Genomic DNA, 16780 nt, shown 5'->3' on the forward strand with positions numbered 1-16780 from the left:
TTTCTGAGAGAAGCTGCAGGGAGGAAAATACAGAAGTCTTTATTCTCAGAGGTTACTCAGAGCAGTTTTACAAAAGGACGAGTGTGGCAAAACAAAGATCTAGACTGGTTGTAGAGACTGCTGAGGTGGCTTCTTTCTTGGAAGGCAAGAGGAAGCTATCTGGCTGAGTGCTTTGGCAGGTCCACATATTCTGTGACTCAGTCATTACTAGCATACAGGAGCCACATTTTTTCTGAATGAATAAATTTTGTTTTATAGAAGTTTGAGCAGTAATTTGCGAATATGTTTGTGGATAATGACAAACAAGAGAAGAACCTTGATATTATCTTAAATTTTCAGCTGAAGCAGAAATGCCAGTAAAATTAACAAAGCACACTGGCTAAAGCTATATTTTTCCAACCATGGCAAATACTATGTAGCCATTATCAATGCTTTTAATCCATCATATACTCTGAATTCTATTTACTATTCCATATGCAACATGATACAAAGGTTTCTTTGGAAGACATAATCATATACACCAATATGTAACTCAAAAGCATTTCTCCCTTAAACTTACCTGATTACAGGCAAAAATGAATAATTTTAATAAATATTTGTTTATATTGGAAAGAACCTAGAAGTTACAAAACTGCAAAGATTAATCTTTTTAGAAATTGAAATAGAACAAATTCTATGTTTTATTAAATCGGCAAATATAATCACCTGGTACACTTTTATTAGCAAACAAATGATGATACTGATGATAAAAGAAAATAGAAGAAAAAAAGAAAATGCACTTCAGATCAGAATATCATAAACCAAGTTTTGTGGAAGCTGCATTTTTTTATTTGAAAATCCACCCATTTTGCTAACATACATTTTAATATTGTAAACAAAAATAGAATCTGCAGAGACAATGCAACAAGTATGCTTAAACTCATGTACAGAATTGCTTTCCTACAACAAACTGTCCTTCTTAAGGCCCCTCTCAACCCAAGCGTTAAGATGTATTTACACAAAGCACCGATCAACAGTGCAGTTTAATTCTTCATTAACTAAACTCTTGGCTAGACATTAACTTTAAAGATACTATTTCCCCTTATTTAAAAGGTACATGATCATAACATGGCACAAGCCAAATAAAAAGTTCAAGGATTTTCCCCCCTCCCCTCCCCCAATAACACCTCCTAGAGTTTTACTGAAAAGAAGGAAAGTCTTGAAGTGAAAGCAATTCCTCACATTCATTTTGGAAAGGCCCTAATGTCAAATGGAAAATAATGACATGCCAAGCACAAAGCAGTAAAGATCCTTCCCAATGCACTAATGCTGAATTTAAAATGTAGTGCTTTTCCTAGTCAGTGAACTGTTCCCTTGCAAAATCCTAGGCACAGAATTGACTATAAGGATTAATGCATTTGTAATGCTTCCCTAAAACCCACAGAGACTGAGATTCAGACCTGCGGGCTTGCCTTAATATATTTAGTGCTCTTTATGTCAGCTGAAAAGCATTCTGAATCAGATTCATTCTTGTGGATATAAATCAAACATACTGTGTACATTCATACTCATTTTCATAAGGAGGTTTGATATAATATTAATGTTATGTAAAATTGATAATCATAAATAAATACAAATACTTAAGGAATGTCTACTGCAAACTGAATATAAATTTTTTAAAAAAGAAAAATTAATTTCAATTAAGGTTCTGTAACTTTGAGGACTGGAGAAAAGAAAAATAATGCATAATTAAGAACTGTGATTTTGATCCCCCAATGAGTCCTGTTGAATTACAATAAAGGACACAGCTCTTCTTTCCAGGCAGCTTTTCCAAATACAAATTTCACACTTTCCAAATAAGGGCTTTTCTTGGTAGGTTATTGATTATGGGTATTAATAAGAATTGAAAGAACTGAAGGGTTAGTCACCAAAAAGACAGAGCTTAGTCTTAAATCATGGCAATTCTTGGCTTTATAAAGTGTATTGGTACGTTCTATAAACTAGTCCCAATTTCCTTCGTGGGCCTTCACTGGGTTACTGTAGCATTCTAATGGAAGAAGAGTTTAAGAGACAGCAGTTTGGATTTTGCTGGAAGTAAGGATTCGCCACTTGAGCACTTGTCTTTTTGGAATAATTCCATTCTCTCTTATCTAGTTACATAAACTGTATCTGGAAAAGAAAAAGAAAAAGACATGTGTAAGTTAATTCATTGCATTATGAAATGTCTTGTCACAAATAAAAATTCTTTGTGGACTTTGTTATTAAACGGGCCAGAAGAGTTTACAACATACTTATCACAAAACGTAATTATAAAACAAAGTCAGTCTTACTGACTTTTGTGCCTGAACTCAATATTTGAAGTATAATTACAGGAACAGACTTCCAAATATCTAAGTACTAAAACTAAGGTACGCTTGGGGGAAAGAAAAGAAAGAAGACCAATGAGCTATTTTTCTATGACAGATTCAAACCATCTACATAAGCACAAATATTCCATGTAAAATATCATTTGGGAAATCAAAATGTAATTTCCAAATGATATAAAATTATAGACAATAAAAGGAAGAATGCTATGCTGACTAAACCATATCTTTACTAATATAAATAAAGATCCGTAAGATCTATAAAGAAATACTTTTCAATAGGGAATCAATCAATGTTCACTCAAAGGTAACTTCCCTCATGATTTCTCTAAAACTGCCTATCCAAAGATATTAATAAGGTAGATGTTTATTAACTTGCCAAATAAGAAGAGTACAAACTCATAAAGATCTAGCAGGTAAATGTAAACTGAGGGCCAGAGCACCAAGAAGATCAAAATATACTGTCTTCCAGGAAACAAAGGCACTGTAAATCATATGCAGAATCCTTCTAGTTGAAAGGGCCTAAATATTCCTTTGCTCTTAATTTAAAACCAAGCTGTTTACAAAATAAATAAGTACATGACTGTTTTTAAATGAAAAGGCACACATAAAAAAAATCACTGAAATGAATCCTTCACAATTAATCCTGGTTAAAACTAAAGATGCTCCCAGTTAATCTCTAATACAATGTTTAAAATTATGGTGTTCTCTACAAGTCTTTGAAGATTTGCTAAAATATCTAATTTTTAAGGGTGATATTTGATCGTATCCATTTGCTGTGAGCAGTGGATGCTTCAATATGTAAGATGGTCCTTTGATTTCATAACTTCTAATTATGTTGAAGATATTTTTTCAAGTTGTTTCTCTTTATGTCCTATTTTGACCTATTTTTATTCTTCATCTAAAGAATAGAGGAGTTGGCAGAGAAGAAAAGTCCTTTAAAGAAACAGAGGAGGAGAAGAGCGAATTGTTGTAAATGTTTGGTAAATTTTTTAAAAGTATTTAAGTCCCCATCTCCCCCAACAAGCAGCAATACCTAAAGTGATTTATAAGAAATCCTCCAAAGAGAGCTCTGCAAAAGGGTCCTTTCCTGAAGCTCTGTGAGGACTGTGACTGGAGGGGCTGGATGCTGCCGACAGCTGGGGGAAAGAAGACAGAGAGAGGGAAAGAAAAAAAGATCTCAGAATGACAGAACATGAAAGCAGAAAATGTAATGAAAGAAGAAGTGGTTTTTGTTTTGTCACCTTTAATAAATATAAAGGTAGCCTTTGTAGAAAATGGAATTAAAACAAAAGTTTTAGTCACATGTCAAGTTAAAGGGTATCCAATGGTATGTGTTTTCCAGAAAACAAATTCGTGTTTCTGAAACTTCAAAGAAATAAAGTCTTTTACTCAAAAAGGTCAATATAAGCTGACCTGTGATTAAGACTTTAGTGTGTGGGAGGGTGGGGAGGTACAGGAGACAGGATACATAAACACATGCATATGCATGTGTTTAAACTGAGTAAAGATAGCTTCCTTTGCCCAGGCTATCTATCCAATGTTGTATGAACTCTGACTTTAGTTCAGACCCAACATATCTAGCAATACTCTCTCCTTCCTTTCTTATAAAGGGTAGAAGTTAACATGGAGTTGTCTTCTGCCTATTTATCTAGACAATCTGCAGCTGACATGCACTCTGTCGGAGGTGAAAGAGATCTTGGAGTTCACCTAGTCTGAAAGTCCAGATACTGCACCTGAATAAGGGGAACACTTCAGATTATTGATTCTTAGAATCTAACCATCCTTTAATATATTACAAGGTAGTGAAACCAATGAATTTAGTAACATATCTTTAGTGATCTCCCAAAGAAAAGATACTTCTGAAGAACCAAGATGTTAATTTTCATATATGTATCTCTTTCACCAAATTGACTTATGAGTATTTTAAAGCCAACATGAGCAACTTTAGTTTGGAGCAAATTGATCATTCTTTTTCTCCCTTTATACAGGATTGCACAGGATGCAAGCATAGGACTCTTCTGAAATGAGCTATTTCAACTAAGCATTAAATCAAAGTTCACAATGGAAACAGTTTCACTTCATACTTCCAACATTCAAATCCTATAAAGAATTTAAAGCCATAAAAAACCTCTTTGGTGGTCTAAAATTATCTCCTTTCTACATTTTTACTTAAAAAATAAACAAAAGCAAAAGAAAAGCACTATAAAGAATGAGTAGATAATGAGTTTTCACAAATATTACATCACCAGTATAAGCAATCTTTGTTTCAGAAATAAATGTTCAAAGACAATAAAGAAGATGACAGAATCATGCAGGGAGCTACAGATGGGAGACAGGGCAGCATATGGGCTTGAAGTTTCAAACATCACCCATGTAGGGACAGACTAAAGTATAACTTTATTGGAGAGATATCCCCATCTTCCCTCTGCAGCCTACATATGAAAGCCCATTCAGAAGTGGGATAACTCCAAGTAGTCAACATTCACACGTATCTCCATTATTAACTGGGTTTCTCTCCAAAATAAATTTTCTTTCATTTAAAGTTAAAACAATAAACCCTGCTCATTATAGACTGCGCCCCAAATCACAAATTTCCTATGAGAGCTTCACACTAAAACGTCTTCTTAAATCACTCATTTCCTTAGGGCAGCAATCTGAAGACCTGATAGCCCCACAAGCAGATGCCCCTGAAGAATGCAGACCAAACAGACAAGATTATTCTTTGATATATTTTACATGAGCGAGCTGCTAGAGAGAAGTCCAAGAAGAACAAGATCAAATTTCCTTGGGAAAAAGTACTGGTTTTTAATTTCTACTAAACTCTAAATAGTCTCTTAAATTGGTAAGACAGACCGACCAACACACACACACACACACACACACACACACACACACACACACTATAAGCATTCAGCAAATTAAAACAAGATTGATGCCGCCAATGAGAAAACTACACTTAATATACCTGCAATAAGTTTCTTTTCATAAATATCCATCTGAAACAGATAAATCCGTAGACCAGACTGCTGTGGCTACTGTACAGTTCTAAGGACCGGGACACGAGATACTACCTGGTCTTATCCTGCTTTTCCAGCACTAATACCAAAGCACAGACTACATGCACTGGTGAGAAAGTAGTCAGCAAGAAAATAAAAGAGAAGGAAAGGAAGAGGCTGCTTATATTACTCATCAAGTAAAATAAAAGACCCTAAAGGGACAGTGGGATTCCAATGGGTCAGAAACAGCAGGAGTTTAAAAGTTTGATTGAAAGTCACCTGAAACTTTGAAAGCTAAACTTCTTTTACTTAAAAATCTTCTTTTTCTTTTTTCTTTCTAAGACAGGGTCTCATGAAGTCGCTGAGGCTGGCCTCAAATTTACAATCCTCCTGCCTCAGCCGCCCAATCACTGGCATTACAGGAGGGTGCCACCACATAGGGCAACTGGCATTCCTTTATTTATCATTCTTTTGAATAAATTAAAGAACATGATTATAAGGTTGCTAAGGAACATAAAAATGGCATAAAACAAACCCAAAACACCACCTGTTACACATTAATTTCAAATAATATTCTCTATCCCAAAATTCAGATTAAAAAATTAGTACAACTATCAATCTGTTCAAATCAAAGTGGTTTATATCACAACTAACAATATTCAAACAAAAGCTGTTAAATCTTACTGCTCCTATATTGTTCAAATCAAAGTGGTTTATATCACAACTAACGATATTCAAACAAAAGCTGTTAAATCTTACTGCTCCTATATTGAGAAACAAGAGCAGAATACAAATAAAGATACAAAAATTGACACTGAAGATGGAAACTTTTGAAATTTCTCCACCACACTAATCAGTCTTTTAAAATTATATACATACTATATATGTTTATATATTTATACATGAAAAAATACATATATTGTTACCCAAAATCTTTGCTTTTACCTTCAGAGTAAAGATTTTTATTTAATATAGTAAAAATAGTACAGAAATCACATATTAATAAAGATAAACATACTTAAGGAAATTTAAAAAATATACAATTCTATTTACAGACTATACCACATAAATAGAAATATTGCTTTATGAGGTTTAATTTCATTATAGTTCTACTTCACACACACACACACACACACACACACACACACACACACATCTAAGAATGAAGGGGGAAGAGAAAATTTCAGGTTAAAACAAGAAAATAACAGTAGTCTCATAAAGCAAGACTGGTACAATCAAAGGCTTGGGAGAGGATAAAAAAGACTATATTTAGGACAAATTTTTAGAGAAGCCACTTTGCTACATCTTTACATTTAAATTCTTCAGTCACCCAAAAGCCTAAGTAGAAAATCCAGTGCTGTAGAGACTCATTTTATGTCTTCATTGAAGAAACAAAAACATCATCTCAAGAGAAAAATGGATACAGTTCATTTGCCTGGCATGACTGAAGAGCATGTTGCAAAAAGACAGAACTAAATTTTTAAATCTCCCTTTATGGCTGTTTTGAGTATTAAATGGTAAATACTCAGCATACTGCCTGGCATAAATTAGTAATTCAAATATTAATTCAATCATCCCTAGCATTTACCATCAAATCTATGAACATAAGAGGTCCAGCTCAAATGTTATTGAGTCTGCATTGCTCTTGCTCTTCCTCTGTGTTCTCAACACTTGTGGTTTCTCTTAAGGGGCCTTTATCCATCAGTTTCTTGTGTTTCCAAATTACACTCACCTTTAGACTCCTTAGGTACAGGCAACATCTCTTACCTGTTTCATATAAGTATTCTAAAATTTGTTAAAATTATTGGGGGTGGGCTAGTGCTAGGGATTGAACCCCGAGGCACTTAACTACTGAACCACATCCTCAGTCCTTTTTATATTTTTTAATTTGGGACAGGATCTCATTAAGTTGCTTAGAGACTCACTAAGCTGCTACAGCTGGCTTTGAACTTGCAATCCTCCTGCTTCAGCCTCCCCAACCCACTGGGATTTATAGGTATACACCTCTGTGCCCAGCTAAAAAGAGTTAAATTTTGAAAATGACCTCCAAAGCGGAATATGAGAAGAAATTAGAACTTTTCTGTTTTAAAACGTAACCATTGGGCTGGGGATATGGCTCAAGTGGTACCGTGCTCGCCTGGCATGCGCAGGGCGCTGGGTTCGATCCTCAGCACCACATAAAAATAAAATAAAGATGTTGTGTCCACCAAAAAATAATAAAAAAAAAATATTTAAAAAAATTCTCTCGGGGCTGGGGATGTGGCTCAAGCGGCAGCGCGCTTGCCTGGCATGCGTGCGGCATGGGTTCGATCCTCAGCACCACATACAGACAAAGATGTGTCTGCCAAATACTAAAAAATAAATATTAAAATTAAAAAAAAAAAATTCTCTCTCTCTCTTTAAAAAAACAAAAGTAACCATTTAAAAACAGGGCCTGGGCCACACAGCAAGACCTTGTCTCAAAAGAAAAACTAAAAAGAGCTGGGGAGGGAGCTTAGTGGTATAGTGCCCCTGGGTTCAATCTCCAGTACCTCCCCAACTAACAAACAAATAAATAAAAATATGTAGCTCAGTAGTAGAGTACCCCTGGGTTCAACACCTGGTATCACAAAAGTTCATATTTAACATGTTTTTTAATGTATGTAAATATACAATTGCCATAGAAATATATTAATCTATAAATACACATATACTGAGGGTACAGAGTTGCTGTAGGTTGAATGCCTGTCCCCTTTAAATTCATGTTGAAATTTAATTGCCATGGTAACAGTATTAAGAGGTAGAATCTTTAAGAGGTGCTTAGGTCAGCACTGGCTAAATGCTGTTATGTGGGGGTGGGGAGAGAATTAAATTTTCTTTTCTGTTTTTTAAGATTTTAACCTTTTTACTGATTGATTTTTTTTTTCAATTTTTACCACTGAGTCACAACCCTAACCCCCAGAATTTATATTTTTAATAGTTAATTTTTAGAGTAATGCAGGGAATTAAACCAAGAGCCTCAGGAGAACTAGGCAAGTGCTCTACCACTAAGCTACATTTCCAGCCCCCAAACAATATTTTTAAAAGAAATTTTTCTGGTAAATGTTAGATGGTTAGTCCATTTCCATGCTTTCTATATACACAATGCTATATATACACGGTCACTGGTGTTCATCATGAAGATTTTGTAGAACTTCAGTCACTGAAGATTTTAAGATGATAAGAAATTAGATTTTTGCCTTTAAAACAATGTCCTGAGCAAAAATGTAATAAATACATTTGTCTTATTAATAATAGAGATCAGCAGATGGGACTCCTAACATTTTAGTTATGACTCATTCAGGTATACACTGGGGGCTACTGAATCAGTTTTTCATCAATGGTACTAAATTTTAATTTCCAATATAAATTCTCTCATGTTATGGGCAAGTATAAATAAGCACAATATATAGCTGACAAGGCAAAAAAACCTTTATAATCTGGACAGATCAGCTGATAGCAGAGGTACTACCAATATCCACAATTAACTTATCAAGAAAGTTAAACACCACCACCACCACCCTCAAACAAATCCTAAAATGCCCTATTTTGCAAGACTTGAATTATTCCAATATCTAAAGCCAACAGTGTCCGTATTTATACGGGTAAAAAAGACTCACAATAAGCCATAGTTTCCTTTCAGACACTTAACTGAAGTAAGACTTACTTAAAGTTAGCCACTGCAAACAAAGACATTTTGCATCTTCAGCCCTATGTTCCCTGAACAAGATTGGTAGTCCTCCATACAAAATGCCTAATACCAAGAAACCAACAAAACTTTTAATACTAGTTTAAAATTAAATAAATGCCTGCCAGGTATGGGGGACATATACCTCTCAGTGTCTTGGCAGGCTAAGGCAGGAGAATCTCAAATTTGAGGCCAGCCTCAGCAACTCAATGAGACTCTGCTTCAAAATAAACAATAAAAAATGGACGGAGGACATAGCTCAGTGGTTAAGCACACCTGGGATTAATCCTCAGTCCAAAATAAATAAATTTAACACTCTATACTTTGGAGAAATAAAAAGATTGTAACTAGTTAACTGCCTTCATTTAATAGCATAACAGGTACACACTGCAAATGTGGAGTTTACAAACTACTGGTCAGCAATGAACATCCCAATTTATATAAAACACCAGTAAAAATTATATAAAGCATTATGTAAAGCACCAATAAGAGAAGGCATAAGAATCTCCATTCTTTCCAACAAAGAAAAAGTAAAAACTACGGGGACCTGGGGCTGGTAGAGTGCTTGCCTAGCATGTGTGAGGCACTAGGTTCAATTCTCAGCACCACATACAAATAAACTAAAAGTTCATTGGACAACTAAAAAATATTGGGGGCAGAGGGGAGAAGAAGAAGCTACAGGGACCTTTAACACTCTATGCTTTTGGAGAAATAAAAATATTGATATGGGATCGTTGAGTTTTCCATGCAGTAAAACATCTAGGAAGATGCACTTAAAGCATATTTTTAAAAACAGCTATAATGTTAGGACATAGGAGAGAGGGGTACTTGATACTGAACCCCATGGTGCCCTACCACTTAACTACATCCCAACTTTTATACTGAGACAGGGTCTTCCTAAATTGCCAAAGGCTGGCCTTGAATCTGTGATCCTTCTGCCTCTGCCCCTGGTCTCTGGGATTACTGTAGCCATGTGCCACCACACCCAGCTGTAAAGAAGGATATTTGGCAATAGTATAGAACTGGGATTTGATAGACTTCATTTTTCATTTAAACTACCATTTATTTTACAATGTACAAAAAGCAATTGTGTTTTCCCTCAAAGACTTTGAGTCCAACTGAAAGGAAAACAAAAAAATGAAAGAACAATTAAAAGGTACTTCGTTTAAAAAATTATTTTGGTTACAGCTAGTACTGAATAGATAACATCAATCCAAGGGATTACCTAAGAATCATTAAACACAAAATTGTAAAGAAAAATAATGTAGAATAAGGAAAAAGAATTCCAAATCTCATAAGGACACTAAAGGAACAAGAAATGACCAAAGAACAGCTAAAGGGCAAACCTGCTTTATTGCAGATGAAGACTTTTTGGAAAAGACAAATAGCAATAGAACAATAGATACTTACTGAAAACTGTAAAGGAATGGGAATGAAGCAGCTGAATATTCTATTCACTCAACATTACTCTTAAAAATAGGAAGATCTCATAAGGTAGTTTTAAGATGAAAGAAAAGTTTAGGGATGTTTTAAACATTCAATTATATTTAGACTCACCTCTTTAGATTTTAAGTATAGAGATAAGATGCTACAAAATACTGCCTATAGAAAATTATATCTGTAGCTATATAAAAGATTAAATCAGACATGCAAGGAACATAGGAGAGTGTTGTAAAACAAGCATGAACTGGTTAAGGCTGTAGAATGCAAGAAGGGTGGATCCATAATAACAGAGGAATAACTGGTGGGGACTTTGAGATTAAATACACAGAAAACAATGAGGGGGAAGGAATTAAGAATAACATGAAAAAATTTAAGATTCTGACTTTCAAATGATGCAAATGATTTCTGTGAGACCAAAGTTTCTATGAGCCACTTCATTGCTGCCTGATTTTCTTTTTTTCTAGTTTTCAATTTGCTTTCTTAGTGTGTTTTTCAATCAACAATATTTAGGGTTAAGCACTAACTTCTGAACTAGAAACATATTACCCTAATGCTCTCATTCACTTCTGACATAAAGTTATTAGGAAAAAGCATTTTATTTACTGTTTCTTTTCATGTACATGAAAACTGGTATTTCAGTGAAAAGATTATATGGGTTTTAGAAGGCAACAGGATATAAAACCTGTTTGGTTTTTTTTTTTAAGATATAGCTTTACTATTTCTTTAACATTCTTAAGCAAAATCCATAAACAGTGTTTTTAAGGTTGAAGGTATGACTCATTATCCTTCTTCTCTTTCCCTCTTCCACCTGATTCTTTTCTCTAAGTCTCCTTGCTACTTTCATTTTGTCACTTTCCTCCCCAACTAGGCTCCACACGAGGGAAATACATGATATTTGTCTTTCTGAGTCTGGCTTATTTTACTTAACATTAGAATTTCCAGTTCCATCTATTTTCCTGAAAATAACATGATTTTACTTTTCTCTATAATATTCTGCAGTGGACATTGTTGGCAAGTGTAGTAGATATATCCTGAATGTATTCACAATATATATTATTGTAAAACTGTATTTTATAACCCAATATTTCTTATTGGGTTATAAAACACAGTTTATAAACCAATAAGACCAACCCAAGGAATTTACAGAGTGGTTTACTGCTGACAAAGAAGATGGGGCTACTGTAGTGGCCATAAGGGCTCTGTCCTACAAATGTAGAGGTGGTGTAGTAAAAATGAGTACTGTACGAAGAACCAGGATACCTGGGAGTAAGTTGCATTGCACGATGTACTTAGTTGAAGAGCCTTTCTAAGTCTCAGTCTCCTTCACTTGTGAAAGAGTGAAGATGACAGTAGACCTATCTACTTTAAAGATTACTTTGAGTATTGCGTAAAAGGCAACTGAAGTTTAAGTTAGCATTATTCTGATATATAGCCTGAAAGACAAGATGTAGACTGGGTGCAGGAATTAACTAGACATCAGAGAAACACTTCTATAATCAAGGTTCTTAGTCTGTATTTCTAGACTAAAGATTTTCCTTAAAAAAAAATTTACATAAATATATTTAGGCTCTTATCAGTTTTTTAAAGCGGACAAATTAATTTTTGAAAATAAATGACAATATACTTTATGCTGTAAGTACAATTAACAAAAGAAAAAAGAAAAGAAAACCCTAAGAGGCAGGCAGAAGCTTCTACTGTATAAGAAGAAGATATCTTCATTAAGAATCATCAGTATACTTCTTAAAGGGTTATCAAAATCCAGTTATGTTTCTTTAGCAAGTCAAAAGGGTAATGAGGACTACTGTGTTAGAAACAGGAAGAAAAAGTCACTGTAATATGGACAAGGGCAGGGGAAAGAGGCATGTGGACAAATATATGAAGTATAACCAACTAGGACTTTATTTCTTAGAACTAAATTCACAATCCACTTCCAGTCAACAGAGATGCCAGTTTATTAAATGACTTACTACTCAAAAAGGCTGAAAAATGAAAGAGCTTCCTATGTTTCAGTCTATGAAAAACAGAGACTAGATTTAAATAGCTCAACATCAATTAATCTTAGTAATGTTACACTATATGCCTTGACAAATCTAATGTATATGTATACTGAGAGTAAAAGGAATACCAAAATTTTCATTATTAAATGCTCACTCAAATATTTTCAAATAAGCATTAGACAAATATAGTCACCAGTGCCCTGGTGCTGGAAACCATTTAAGAAATGGAGTGAGTGCTTTAATAATTGTAAGTAATGAATTATTTCTTAACTATAAAAGTACGTGAACAGAGCCATAGACACAGAAAAGCCAGTCTAACACTTCACAAGGTACCAGATAATAACAAAGATTTTTCTCTTATCAGAGTAACAGGTACAAGCTTAAAGAACAACAACAAAAAAAAAAAACCTTATGTCTAATTCCTCTAGTGTCAATAATAATGGGTTAAAAAGCAAAGACTGAATATTTTTAGGGTAAATTTTCAGAACGGGAGACAGAGCCCTAAAAACATGAGAAAAGTCTCTCATTAGATCAGCATGACATTTCATGTTTTTCTGCCTTCTTTTGGTTTGTTTTGAATACAATCCGCAATGGCAGAAAGTTATCTAATGAAAAAAATGACATACAAAACTTTCTGGAGACTTGTCAAGAGTTACAAAGATCTCAAGGACAGTACTCTTGTTATAGCACCATTTAGGCAATCAAGAAAAATGATGCTCTATTTTTCCACAGCTAAGGATAGCATGCCAGACTCATGAAGACAAAGCAGACTCCTCAACTTCAAAAAACAATTCTCTGGATCCAACAAGTATTAAGTTGCCAAGAATTTTCCATCTTTAAATTTGTAACCTACTGTCCTTTCCCTCCAAATAATCAACATTTGTAAAAGTTATTATATGCGAAAACAGATGAAGCAAGTAATATCCACCATGAGATCCAAATCAAGTACATTGCAAGTTACATGTAAAATATAATACCTGTGCTCCTGATACAGGGCCAAAGGGGTTTGGTGGTCTCATGACAGGCTGGCTGTATATTAAGGTTGGTTGTGTCATTACAGGTACACTTCCCATTTGAGGCGGCTAAAACCAGAAGAATATCAAGTTAAGGGATATGGACTTACATTTTCCTTACTATGAATAAGTAAGCAAAGACAACAGTAATAAGAGGTACTGGTACCTATGATTTGACTAGACAGAAAAGAATGCAAATAAAATCAACGTGAAAAATTTTTAAGAGAAGCTTTTTGGGGGGAATGGAAAGACTTTAGCATGTTCATTTTTAAAAATTTATTTATTTATTTATTGGTACTAATGATCAAACCCAGGGGTGCTCAACCACTAAGCCATATCTCCATTTTATTTTATTTAAATTTTGAGACAGGGTCTTGCTAAGTTGCTTAGGGTCTCACTAAGTTGTTGAGGCTGGCTGGCTTTGAAATTGTGATCCTTTTACCTCAGCATCCTGAGTTTTTGTGAGTATGTGTGTGCACAACTGCAACCAGCAGGCAATATACTCACTTTTAAAAGACAAGAAAGTCTAGCTTTTTCTATTCAAAGAGTTGCAAAATTTAAACTTTACTATAGTACAATGGACAAAATGAGTTAGATCAAAATTCCTCCTCAATTTCTAGATATGCCAGGTTTATAAATCGAGAAAACTAGACTCAATGTCTCAACAGCTAACACATTTCAAAGTAAACCAATTGGCCTTTGTATATCAAATCAATTTTTATGCCACTATGTAAATTATCACAAGTGAAGACAATGATTTTTTAAAATAATTGCATGTAATGAATTATTTCTAACTGGGGGTCTCAAGCCAGAGGCACTTTACTATTAATCTACATCCCCAGTCCTTTTTCATTTTTTTGAGACGGGGTCTCACTAAGTTACCAAGGTTGGCCTGGAACTTTTGATTCTCCTGCCACAAGCCTTCGAGAGGGCCTAGGATTACAGGTATGTGACACCATGTCTGGCTGACCATTTTTAAAAGAAGTTTATTTTCTATACTTCTTTTATTTTATTTTAGATATTTTTAGAACGAAATCAAGAAGGGACTTAAATTCACACAAACACACACAAAAAGTTAATTCATTCTAGAGTAACCTAAAATTAAATCTCAACCAAACTTTTCTTTAGAAAAATAAGATGTATAAAACCCTGCTATTATTACTTTGGTTAAAAATGCAACACACTAAAATCTTATATTTCCAAAAAAAAAAAAAGGTATATTTAACCTTTCAAAGAGAGGTTTGGTTTTGTTTTGTTTTGCTTGGTGGTAGTGATGCTGGGGACTGAACCTACAGCCTTGTGCATGAAAGGCGAGCACTCTAGCAGCTGAGCTATATCCCCATCCCCAAATACAGGATTATTTGTATCAAGAGCTTTGCTTTTAGCTATTCCCCTTCTTGGTCTATTCCCTAAAGACCTAAAAAGAGCATGCTACAGGGACACTGCTACATCGATGTTCATAGCAGCACAGTTCACAATAGCAAGACTGTGGAACCAACCTAGATGCCCTTCAATAGACGAATGGATAAAAAAAATGTGGCATTTATACACAATGGAGTATTACTCTGCATTAAAAAATGACAAAATCATAGAATTTACAGGGAAATGGATGGCATTAGAGCAGATTATGCTAAGTGAAGCTAGCCAATCCCTAAAAAACAAATGCCAAATGTCTTCTTTGATATAAGGAGAGTAACTAAGATCAGAGTAGGGACGAAGAGCAGGAGAAGAAGATTAACATTTAACAGGGATGAGAGGTGGGAGGGAAAGGGAGAGAGAAGGGAAATTGCATGGTAATGGAAGGAGACCCTCAGGGTTATACAGTGGAGGGGGTAGAGAGAGAGGAGGGGAGGGGAGGGGAGAGGTGGGGAGGGGGGAGGGTGGAGGATGGGAAAGGCAGCGGAGCACAACAGACACTAGTATGGCAATATGTAAATCAATGGAAGTGTAACTGATGTGATTCTGCAATCTGTATATGGGGTGAAGGTGGGAGTTCATAACCCACTTGAATCAAAGTGTGGAATATGATATGTCAAGAAATTTGTAATGTTTTGAACAACCCACAATAAAAAATTAAAAATAAAAAAAAAAGAGCTTTGCTTTATGTTTATGGCCATGACCACCAGTCCAAAGGTTATGAACTTTGTTCACATGTATGAAAGGAGCTACTTGCATACTGTGTATGTACAGCAGACACAGTAAAAATATCAAGGGACATGATGCTGTTTTCCTTAAGCATTAGTTCCTCAAATATATACTAGTGGGACGAAGCCACCTCCAATTTTTATCTATATATTTTATCTATATATTGAAAGGGTTAGTAAAGCAAGGGCAGTGTAGTATGTTGATTTTAGGAACCTTAAAGGTTAAAAGACTGTGTAGGTACTGTAACAATCATTATAGGATAATCTCCCTGGCCTATACCAGACTAAAATTTGTGCTTACAATTCAAGAAAAACGTGAATCCCTCTCTTCTTTGACAGTAGTAAGGTAAGAAGACAAAAGGTATTTAATGTAAAGTTGCAACAACAAAAACTTGGCATTAACATTAACATTTAAATGAGGTTGTAATGGAAAACAACATGCCTCATGATGTCATGAGGGGAAAAATCAGACAAATAATTAATAGTGAACATAAATAATATTTATTATACAATGATTATTCTAGACATACCAAAGAAACCAAAGCATTCATATTGCTGAAGAATGTCTGGGCTGAACCCAGAGCGCAGCCCTCTGTGCCCGGCCCCCCAGCTCTCATTGCCCTCTCTGCCCCTGGCTTGCTCTCCTCCCCCACCCCCCCGCCCCGTAAGGAGAAGGCACCCTGGAAATCTTGTGCCCCCCATTCATCTCACATTAGTAGGAGAGATGAGGCTCCAGGAAGTGGCCTGATCACCAGGATGACTGTCTCCAGTCCTGATAATCACACCTGGACCGCAGTGGTCCTAGGTTTAAATGTCTTTACCAAAAATTATATCTGGAAAAATACTTACAATGCCATATCCTAGCATGCCTGTTGGTGTAGTAGCAGGATAGGCCATTACAGGAGGTGCCTGATAGGGTAAAAGAAAAAATAAACAAGAGCATATAACTCAAATATATCAACTGAGTTCAAGGAATTAACAGCTATATTTCCACTAAAAACCACAAATATTTGCTAAGACAGCTGTGATTAAGTGATAATTAATAACTGTGTCAATTAATGCTCAATAAAAAGTGTCTTGAAATTAGCAGAAAAGCAGAATTATTTAAAAAGAAAAAGATAACACTTAAACTTAGA

At 34.9% G+C, this 16780-nt stretch overlaps 1 protein-coding gene across 9 annotated transcripts in view; it reads right to left on the reverse strand.

Moving 5' to 3' along the window:
* Window positions 1-805: 805 nt before the first annotated feature.
* Window positions 806-16780, reverse strand: part of Picalm (phosphatidylinositol binding clathrin assembly protein) — a 100541-nt gene continuing 84566 nt past the window's right edge. For 8 of the 9 annotated variants that reach the window (XM_071616568.1, XM_071616567.1, XM_071616570.1 and 5 more), the window contains 4 exons: window positions 16494-16553; window positions 13465-13569; window positions 3379-3481; window positions 806-2148 (listed from right to left, as the gene is read on the reverse strand). In XM_071616568.1, the coding sequence (XP_071472669.1) occupies window positions 3389-3481; window positions 13465-13569; window positions 16494-16553 (258 nt within the window). In that variant the 3' untranslated portion in view covers window positions 806-2148; window positions 3379-3388. The remainder of the gene's footprint in view (window positions 2149-3378; window positions 3482-13464; window positions 13570-16493; window positions 16554-16780) is intronic. The other variant, XM_027942448.2, reaches the window with a different exon arrangement.

The sequence above is a fragment of the Marmota flaviventris genome, chromosome 9, assembly GCF_047511675.1.
Source record: "Marmota flaviventris isolate mMarFla1 chromosome 9, mMarFla1.hap1, whole genome shotgun sequence".
NCBI classification, from domain to species: Eukaryota; Metazoa; Chordata; class Mammalia; order Rodentia; family Sciuridae; genus Marmota; species Marmota flaviventris.